The sequence below is a fragment of the Polistes dominula genome, unplaced genomic scaffold (genome assembly GCF_049000335.1).
Source record: "Polistes dominula isolate Pdom_NZ unplaced genomic scaffold, Pdom_raw_medaka contig_26, whole genome shotgun sequence".
Lineage (NCBI taxonomy): Eukaryota > Metazoa > Arthropoda > Insecta > Hymenoptera > Vespidae > Polistes > Polistes dominula.
The window spans coordinates 1,123,883-1,135,045 of NW_028300939.1; the positions used below are offsets into that span (position 1 = coordinate 1,123,883).

General features: G+C 26.0%; 1 protein-coding gene and 1 long non-coding RNA gene across 4 annotated transcripts in view; one reads left to right on the top strand and one right to left on the bottom strand.

Moving 5' to 3' along the window:
- The window catches only part of LOC107073302 (uncharacterized), a 93,072-nt gene that overhangs the window by 55,062 nt on the left and 26,847 nt on the right, over nucleotides 1-11,163 (bottom strand). The gene's annotated exons all lie outside the window — the stretch shown is intronic.
- On the top strand, nucleotides 5,312-10,303 carry hrg (poly(A) polymerase hiiragi). Of its 3 annotated transcripts, none has more exons than XM_015334183.2 (12): nucleotides 5,312-5,881; nucleotides 6,289-6,599; nucleotides 6,709-6,952; nucleotides 7,243-7,347; nucleotides 7,448-7,598; nucleotides 7,697-7,908; nucleotides 8,001-8,298; nucleotides 8,454-8,630; nucleotides 8,721-8,842; nucleotides 8,942-9,112; nucleotides 9,207-9,357; nucleotides 9,625-10,303. In XM_015334183.2, exons 2-11 carry the CDS (start codon nucleotides 6,346-6,348, stop codon nucleotides 9,333-9,335), a joined length of 1,863 nt encoding a protein of 620 aa, XP_015189669.1. In that variant the 5' UTR covers nucleotides 5,312-5,881; nucleotides 6,289-6,345; the 3' UTR covers nucleotides 9,336-9,357; nucleotides 9,625-10,303. The 3 variants fall into 3 exon arrangements, with proteins under 3 accessions (XP_015189669.1, XP_089027794.1, XP_015189671.1); XM_089171668.1 differs by having other exon boundaries at nucleotides 9,207-9,303; nucleotides 9,623-10,303; XM_015334185.2 differs by lacking the exon at nucleotides 9,207-9,357.

Below are 11,163 nucleotides of genomic sequence, written 5' to 3' on the forward strand. Positions count from 1 at the left end.
ACTATTTCATCATATATATAGTATTTTTTAAATTAATAATAATAATAATAATCATATATACTATATGTACTACTAATAATAATATTGTAAATAAAATTAATTTATTAATATATATTCTTATCACATAAATATATGATATATAATATAATATAATATAATATATATATATATAAGTTTATAATATAATAATAAAAGTTTTTTCTCTAAGCATCAAAAATGACATTCTCTTATTAATTTACATTTCTATTTCCCTGTTTAAAATACAACCATCAAATTACTTTGCATTTGAAGCTTAATATGTCAATGTTTAATAATAATTTAAATATTTAATTATAAACAATTGTAAACGTCTTTAATTCTCAATGTTCCATCAATATTTTTGTCCAATATTCTAAACTCCCTTTCCCTCTCTTCTCCCTTACCATTCGGGAGGTCTTAGTCCCCTTCTTTTCTCCAAATATCTTTGTACCATTGGATCCTTGCATTCATCTCTCTCACATATTTCTCAATCAACGAATCAACGCATTTTCTACTTGTCCCTTCCCGAATAGAAAAAAGCGCCAAAATTTAAAAAAAAAATCTGTACTAAATCAAATAACAAATTAAATGTTGATAATTTTGATTCAATGTTATTTTTAATCAACGTTTCTAATATACAAATATTAATAATATCTTTTATTTTATATAAAAAAAGTGTACGTAAACATTTTTGAAGCTTCTTAAAAAATAGACCAATAGGAAGACGATTAATGTCCAGGGCCTTACGAAATAGCCAATGTTATATGGACACAGGCAGTGTTAGTTTAGAAGCTGATGGGGAAGGACGTAGGTGTATCTGTAACGTTACTTCAGTCTTTTAAAAAAGTTTGTTGGAAAATTCTAGTAGCTTCAGTTGAGTTAGTAGTAACATTCATTGAAAAAGTTATCTGACGTGACAATATATACCGAAATATAAACTAAAACATTGATTGCAGTTTAGTACAAATTTAAGAGACATTAGTTGAAAGACCTGTTTTGTTAAATTAAAAAATTAGATACCTAATTAAATTTACTTTCTCAAAATATTAATTGAAGAAGTTATTGCAAAGATGAATAATAACACCAACGAAGTAAGTAATCATCAACATGCAGTTGATGATTCAACACCAGCAACAATAAATGAAGCAAAAATAAATGAAAGAGTATTCCGAAATACACAGTCCACTTCACAAACAACCGCAATAATACAAAATTCGGATAATACAGATGAAATGGATTGGGAGCCAGAAGAAGATGTTACAAATCTTCAAAACGTACCGATGGAAATTGATGAAAATATAAATATAAATGAAACTAATATAAGTAATCAAAGCAGTAACCCAAATAATGCTTATGACGAAATTTCACTTATAAGTGAAATGATTAGAAAGCGAAAAATTACACTTGAACTAGAAAAAAAATTACTCATATTTTATAATAAAATTAATAAGAAGAAAAGACATAATATAATAATCAATAGTATTTTGATCAATAAGAGAATTTTCAAGACTATCAGGGGAGTAAATAATAATAACAATCAACATTATGAACGAAAAGGAAACCCGATGAATACTAAAAGATTCCATCCATATGGGGATATAATCACATTTTTACGATATGTTAAAACATAAATGTAATAACTCAGCAAGAGGTAATTATAGTGATCATTATTATTCAAATTATCTATACAATAATAATATTAATAACACTAACAATAATAACAATAATTTCAGGAGATCATCAATAAATTAATGGTAATAACGACAGAAAACACACGACAATAATATAATATAATTCGACTGGACTTTCTACAAGTGTATCAACGCCATTTACAACACCAGCAATGAATTCATTCCACAATGCCATATTAAGCGATTGAATTCATTTCCAATGCCATTTTCAATGCAGACCAAACCAAATCATTTGCATCACACGATCTTCTAAGACGAACAAAGTCATCGACAAGTTGACTTGGAAGATATTCACTGAAGGTAATAAAGGTATCAAATTTCAAGATTTCAAGTAATGTACACTTTTGACGATAATTAACTATTGTAATCTTTTATTACCAATTTTTATATATTGACTTTTTTCTTATATATATATATATAACTTCTTCTTTTCGTAAAGTCTTATTCAACATGACATACTAATTTTCATAAAAGTTTATTAACGTCATCAAATAATTGCACTTATACTGGGTTGACAACTAATTTATTATGAATTTGTTCAGAAAAATGATTGGTGAATAATTTTTTTTATTTGGTTAATTAAATTGATAATTAGTTGTCAAACCAATATAAAATGATATTCTTAAAGATGAGAAAGAAAGAAGTACCACACTTAAAAAATGTAACAAATATACATTTTTGATGACGATTAATTACTATTGACAATTGTTAATATTACATAATATTATATTATTTCTAATAATATATATATATATATTTAACATTATATATATATATTAATTATTTTTAATATTATTTAATATTACAATTTTTTATTACAAATGTGATATATTCGCATTTGTATTTTTTTTTTTTTCAAAAAAACCTCCAAAAAAATTATAAAAATCATAAAAAATTTTAATTATATTGGATTGACAATTAAGTAGATAATTGTGGATTTTACTAATCATCTTCTTTCAAATATTCACAATTACTTCTTACTTGTCAACCCAATATATATTAAAAAAAAAAAAAAATCATTATTATAACCTTAGATATTAGTAGTTTGTAAAAAATGAGAAAGGAATATTACACTTTTGATGATGATTAAATATTACAATTTTTGATTAGAAATATATTCACTTATTTTATATACAAGTTTTCTTTGACATAATGAACAAATTTTCATATATATATATATATGAAACATTACAAAAATTATCAAAAATTGTAATTATACTGAACAATTAAGTAATTGTGGATATGATCAATCACATTTTTTTAAATATCCACAATTACTTACTTGTCAAACCAATATAAAAAAAAAAAAATCATCAATTCACATAACAAAAGATGAAAGTAGATTGTAACAGATGAAAAAGGAATACCACACTTAAAAACACAAACTGGTATACACATAATACATACTTTCGACTATAATTAAATATATTACAATTTGTTATTAGGAATAGAATATATGTAATATATATATCTTATATATAGGATACATATAGGAATATATATGTAATATATGTTATATCATCATATATCAATAACGCATGACATGTAACACATAATGCATGACATATATATTGCATGATATGTAACATATATATATATATAATATATTTCTAATATAATATATCCTATATATATAGATAATATTTGTCATATATATTCATTCATTATATTTAAAAGTTTGTTTTAACATATACATATATACAATTTTCATAACATTATAAAAACATCAAAAATTGTATTTATACTGGATAGACAAATAATCAATTGTGAATTTTTAATTGTGAATCTTTTTTTTAACTGGTTAATTTAATTAGTGATTAATTGTAAACTCAATATAAAAAGAAATGATAGAAAGTGGTAAAACAAGACAAAGGAGTACTACACTTAAACATGTTAACAAATTTACATTTCTGATGATGATTAATACAATATTACAATTTTTTATTAGAAGTAGGATGTATACACTTATATTACACAAAAATTCCTTTCTCTGGAATGTTCTTTGATCCTATTGTGCTAATTTTTTATAAAAATAAAATACTTTTTGTAACAAACTAAATTTTGTTTTCAATTAATCAAAAAATCCCCATCAATGTAATCCCAAATCCTTTATATATAATATATATTTAACAAAATATTATACATGTAAGTATAAATTCATTATAAATAAATATTAACTTTGAAAATTATAAATATTATAAAATATATTTTAATTATCTTCTTGAAAATAGTAATATTTGTAATTGAACATTTAAAATTTACAATTTTTGTTTTATTAGAAATAAATGTATCTATAACAATTTTTATTAGAAAAAAAATTTTTGTATTAGAAAATGCATTTGGCGAAATATTTTCGATATACTTTCGATATACTTTCGATATACGTTCGATAATCGATTTAAGATGGGATTTTTTTCTAAAAGTTCTGAAGCTTATGTAAAAATCTTCAGAAAAATAAAACCTTTTATTTAACAAACTAAATTTCATTTTTAAATAATCCAAAAGTTTCTAATTAACGTGTATAAACAAAAGATATCGGTTACTGTATTATATAACACAAGATATACCAGACCAGTCATTTTGACTGGTCGGCCATCTTGATTCCAAATCTCTACTTCATGTAACATTTGATTTCTGTAAATAATTCAGAGTTTTGTTATTTAAAAATGACTACAAATACATTTATCTGTTAAAATTATTATTGTTTAAACATTATTTCTTATTTTTTAAGAGTAAATAAAGATTGGAAGCTTTGAAAAGCATTTGTTTCTGTACATCAGACATTTTTACGGGTGTTGTAGATATAAATATACTTTGAATGGTGGTCTATCTAGTATTAAATAAATATATATATTATTTCAATCCAATATAGAACATAACTAAATTATTAAATATATATTAGATAATTGAAATATTTCATTAAAATAAATATCTACATAATAATAATACATTTGAATTGGAATATATTTATATTGCTGATATAAATATATAAATGAAACAAAATTGAAATATTTATATATATATATTTATTTATTTTATATATTTTATATATTTTATATAAGTTTCTTAAATTCTGATGATGAGCCTAACTCGTCAAAAGTACCCAAAAAGGAGAAACCATTAGCAATAATAGAATTGCTTCTTATGAAATGGCCCTCCCGATGCTTTCCTAAGGAACTTGGTATTTTTGGTATATTTGATGCCAGTGCAACAGAATTCGAGAAGCTTCCGAAATTTGTCAACTGAAGGAAAGATCTTGAAAAACCATCTTCCAAAGATTTTTCCACATCTTCAACAGCAGCAGAAATATCAGGTAAACTAATATTTCTTACTTACTTCATAGGTCGCAATATTTGTAATGATCATTTACAATTTACAATTTTTTTTTATTAGAAATAATTTTATTTATAATAATTCTTATTGGAAAAAAAAACAACTTTACAAACTTTTCTCAATTTTCCGCTATACTATCGATATACAATCGATAATCGATATAAGATTCGATAGTAGAATTGTATAGTTCCATAAAGATGGCACTAGTTATGTTTGACAAGGAACGCTAGGGAATACACTATCTAGTAACCAAATGGTTCATGCTCGTAGTAAGCCGTCAGAGGACGCCATGTTTATAGTGTAGGTGGTATAGTGTGAGAATACGTGTTATTCATTATTTTCGACAGAGAGGAAAAAAAAAAAGAAAGAAAGGAAACGTTAACCGTTACTTTATTTATTTACACAATTAAAGATAGTAGAAGTCATCCGGGATGTATTAAACGGTGGTTTACAGTGAACAGTGCATGATTACCTTGACTTCATTTATAATATTTTTCTTTCAATTCGTCAATTCGAATGCAAGTCTGACGCGAAAGATCTACGAAGCTGCGGACATAATTTCTTTATGAATTTTTTCCTCCTTACTTATCTTACAATTTGTTTACAATACTTTTCCCATTGTTATTTTACATCCGAGTTGTTAATCATACAGAAAGTGCATCTTATTCTAATATAATACCAATTCCGTTTCAGGAATTGTTTCTAATATTTTATAAAGACCACCCTATGCTTTCTTAATGCAGACATTTCAGGTTTTTATAACCTGATTACGCGATCAAAAGGTTCAATTTGTAATCTTATTCAAACATGTTTCTGGATCTTTGACAGAACAATAAACGGTAAGAATCAGAACACATCATTGCTGATTCTTTTTTTTTAATTTATCTTCTAATTATTTTATTTTCATTTCATTTCATTTCATTTTCATTTACATCAATCAACATCAAATTGGATTTCCCCCCTCATTAGTTTTGGAATATTGACACATTTTCTTTTCCTGCCAAATTATCATCATAACAAAATGCTAGTATGACTTTTTTTTTTTATCTATTATTAATGTTTACAATAAATGTTTACATTGTTTATATGTGTTTTAGATTGCATTTGACAAAAAAAACACAGATTCGTTTCTTTCTTTCTTTTTATATTTGTTGTTGTTGTTGTTGTTGATGTTGTTGTTGTTGTTGTTATTGTGAATGATTGTTAAGACTATTCATTAACAAACTTCATTATTTTTTATTTACAGGAAGTAGAAAATAAAAATTAAGAAGAAGCTAACCGACTTAAAGAAGAAATCTCAAATATGTGGGGATCTCAATCGGTTAACTCTAACTCAAATTCCAATTCTAATTCCAATTCTAATTCTAATGCCAATTCTAATTCAAATTCAAATGAGAAAAAGGATAAAACTAGTACACTAGGTATGACATCGGCTATTAGTATGGCCGAACCAAAACCTAATGACTATATTAGAACAAATGAATTAAAGGAAGCTTTAAAACCATACAATGTATTTGAATCGGAAGAAGAATTGAATCATAGAATGGAAATATTGAGGTAAATATTAATATAGATACTAATAAAGATTTAGAAAAATTCAGATATCAAATCTTTGAATTTATCCGAAATATTATTATACTAATAATATGTAACATTTATTTTTCAGTAAATTAAATACTTTGGTAAAGCAGTGGATTAGAGATATTAGCTATGCAAGAAATATGCCACCTAATGTTGCAGATAACGTTGGTGGAAAAATATATACCTTTGGTTCATATAGATTAGGTGTTCATCACAAAGGTGCTGATATCGATGCCTTATGTGTTGCCCCAAAACACATATATAGATCCGATTATTTCTCATCGTTTTTTGACTTATTAAGAATGCAAGAAGAAGTGACTGATTTAAGAGTACGTATAAATGAATATAATATCATTATTATATTTACTAATTACATTCACATTAATATTATCTTGCCATGTATTAAAACTGCATATGCACTGTATTAAAAAATTTATTAAAAAGTCTGCAAGACTTCTTGCTTGTTTATAAAATAAACTATGTTATGATTCTATGTCTACACTTTTGTTTGTTTACATTATGAAATGAACTGTTACATTTCATGTTTACCATATACATAATGTTTACATAATACTTATATATATATATATATAAACTATGTTTTGTTTTGTCTTTATAGGCAGTGGAAGAAGCATTTGTACCAGTTATTAAAATGAAATTTGACGGTATTGAGATTGATATGTTGTTCGCTAAATTATTGTGTAAAGAAGTTCCAGATAATATGGTAATTTATTTACTTATATTTATTTTCTAATATATGAATTATTAAACATACAAATTAAATGTTAATATTACATGGAAAATATTCATTTATATTTACCCAGGATCTTAAAGATGATTCTTTGTTAAAAAATCTTGATCAGAAGTGTGTAAGAAGTTTGAATGGATGCAGAGTAACGGATGAGATTTTACGTTTAGTACCTAACATAGAAAATTTCCGATTGGCACTTAGAGCTATTAAATTATGGGCTAAAAGTTAGTATTCAAATAATATTCATCTATTTTAATAAATCATCAACATTACTAATATTTATAAACTACATCATGTTATAACTTATATTTTGATTTTTCAGGACATGGCATTTATAGTAACGTTTTAGGATACCTCGGTGGTGTATCATGGGCAATGCTCGTAGCTCGAACATGTCAACTTTATCCTAATGCTGTAGCTGCAACATTGATTGAAAAATTTTTCCTTGTTTTTTCTCAATGGAAATGGCCACAACCTGTTCTACTAAAACAACCCGAAAACTGTAACTTAGGCTTTCCAGTATGGGATCCAAGAGTAAGTATTAATAGTATTTCAATTTTACAATATTTTTTATACATTCTTTAATATCAATTCTAGATTATCCTAATAACGTTTCAATGTTACAGGTAAATATGTCAGACAGATATCATTTGATGCCAATAATAACTCCAGCATATCCACAACAAAATTCAACATTTAATGTATCTGCATCGACACGAAAAATTATGCAGCAAGCATTTGACGCTGGTTTAAGAACAACCGAAGAAATTATAACAGGAAAAGCAACGTGGGACAAATTATTCGAACCATCCCATTTTTTCACATCATATAAACATTATATCATATTATTGGCCAGAAGTTTAACACCAGAAGATCAACTAGAATGGTGTGGACTAGTTGAATCCAAAATACGTCATCTCATAGGTAATTAATAAAACATTTTTCATTGATTCTTCTAACTATTTGGATTCATTAATTAACACAGAATTTTGTAATCCTTATCTTGTTTATTCATCTAATAGAATTATCCTTGTTGTTTTTCTTTTTCAAATGTTAATAATTCTGATTCTTGTAAACAGGTATACTGGAAAGGAATCCTCATATCAAATTGGCTCACATTAATCCAGAAGTTTTCCCACCATTAAAACCAGAACCAGATAGACAATGTTCTATGTGGTTCATTGGATTACTTTTTGAATCCAGTGAAAACTTAAACATTGATTTGACACATGACATAAAGACTTTTGTCGATACGAGTAAGTACAAAATCTAATAGTTCCTAATTACTATAATACAATGATGTGAATCTTGATGAATTTTGGATTAATCTTTTCCTATGATTTTAGTTGAAAGGCAGGCCGAAGCAATAAAAATGTTAAAAGAAGGCATGTGGATAGAAGTAAAACATGCGAGAAGAAGAGATTTAATCAACTATCTTCCGGCTTCATTATTAAAAAAAGAGAAAAAGGTTTGTTTTTAATTTATATTCTCCTACTATACACATGATTCTTTATACTTCAATTAAATTCAATTTTCATTACAAACAAAACATTATGTTATGTTTCAGTCATCAAGTGGGAATTCACACCACAACGGAAATATTGCTGGAAATGGAAAGAATGGCGGTGTTTCTTCCAGAAATCAAGATACCGCTAATAGAAAAAGATTATCCGATCAAAGTCTTGATAGTAATGGAAAGAAACGAAAAGTTGTCGAGAATGAGCAACAAGTATCACAGGTAAATATTATTTTTACAATACGCGATATAGATAGAGGTGTGGTATTATCAGAATATTATGTCTGTATACCGTACGTTCGAATAAAATGTTCAGGCGGAAGACGAGTCGTTAGTGGTTCAGTCATGTGGAGATGATAGCAACTCTGGCTTTAGTTTGGACGATTACAAGCAGACTGTAACGATTACTAAGGATTTAACAAATTGTACATATAATGAACAATAGACACATCATTAAACAATATTAGGTAACTACACAAGTAAACCTAGAGAGAATAGTAGGTCAGATTATTTTCAAAAATCAAACAAAAAATTTCTATGATCAAAATTATCTGAGGACAACGAGGTAAGAAGCGGATGATAACTGAAAAACTGAGTGTGTCCTTACAAACTATTCCGCTTCTTTCATACGCCTTACAAAATATATTATCGTCGCTTTTGATATACATTTTGGAAACTTTATAACTTTAAATGGATCTACATGTTTTGTTTGTTTTTTCTTCAAATTGTTACAGGAAGGGCCTACCGATACGTCTACGGAAGCACAAGACGGATATGAATGTACTTGACCAATAAAAAGTTACTACCTCACACCGATCCACAGATGTTCTTCTGGGCCATCTAGACTGTAAGCACTTTTCACGCAAAACCATCCAACGTTCTCACTGTAATTGTCCCACGTTATGTAAAAGCAAAACCAATGTTCATATATCGAAGAAGGAAAATAGAAGAAAAAAAATAAAAAAAAAAAGACAGACAGATAGACAGACAGACCGACAGACATAAATAAGCAGCTAAATATCCGTTTGTAAAACAATTGATGAGCAATTGTATGAAGTTAAAAAAAACAGGACGCGCTATTAATAATCTTAGGATTTATAGAATTATTGTCACGAAGTCAATGGGAGCAATTTAAGACGAACGACAAATATCTGTACGATTTATGCCAGTGTCAGTGTTTTCACTTGATCGCTAAATATATAAACAATTTTTTGATTTAATAATGACTAAGTGAAGATTTTAATCGCTGCCCTTTTCAGACTAATATATATTTTTATTTTTTTATTATATTTTGTATATATCACTTAAGGTAATATTTCTTGGCCCGCATAAAAAAGACAATTCAAAGTCTAAGGAAATGCATTCAAGTAGAAGTTAAAAAAAAAAAAAAAAAAAAAAAAAAAAACGAAATAATAGCAATATTATGCAAAAGAGAAGTATATTCTTGTACACGATACATTTCTTTAGCTCATATAGAGAGTCTAAAAAATATTAATAAGTAATCGTCTTTTTTCTGCTATCTATTTAAAAAAAAAAAAAAAGAAAACGTGCCAAGCTTATAATTTAGCTTTAAAATAAAACAAAAAGAAAAAAAAATAAATAAAGATAAAAATAAAATTCGAATGACAACAAAAAAAAAAAACGACAAAAAAGTGAAAATAAAAAACATCCAATCTTTCTTGTAAATATAGTCGAATTTAAATATAATAAACGTCCTTTAAAAATATATTTAAAAAAAATATAAAAAATTATATTTCTAAAGTTGATATATAAATAATAATGTCTTAGCTTTATTTTCTTGTTGCAACTAAGCTATAACATTATTTTTATCGCTTTTCAACTTTAGAAATATATGATTATGGACACACACGACGTTTTTCTTTTTCTTAATTTAGTATATAATTTGTATAAATAATGCAGTAAGTTTATAGATTTCGAATAATTATATTGTTTTATTTAAGCGCGATGATAACTCCTTTTGTTTTGTTTTTTTCTTTATACTTTTTTTTAAGAGAAGCAAGGGGCGCAGAATTATTTTTCTTCTCAACTTTGTTTTTTTTTCTTTCAAACATTTTCTTATCTATGAAATGATAATAATAATAATAATAATAATATGGTCTCTTCACATTTAAAAATCGTCATGCTATTTTATCAGGAATCACTGACATTGGCATAATACATCTATGTTTCATTTACAGATACTACCGAATATAATATGTAAAAGCTAACTTTGTACGGTTCTGTAAACGAAACATATTTCCAAGTAGACCATT

Coding starts and splice junctions, on each gene's coding strand:
- hrg (XM_089171668.1), top strand. CDS start 6,346: ATGTGGGGATCTCAATCGGTTAACTCTAACTCAAATTCCAATTCTAAT. Junction 7,599..7,696: donor TATTAAATTATGGGCTAAAA/GTTAGTATTCAA, acceptor TTGATTTTTCAG/GACATGGCATTTATAGTAAC. Junction 8,299..8,453: donor CAAAATACGTCATCTCATAG/GTAATTAATAAA, acceptor TCTTGTAAACAG/GTATACTGGAAAGGAATCCT.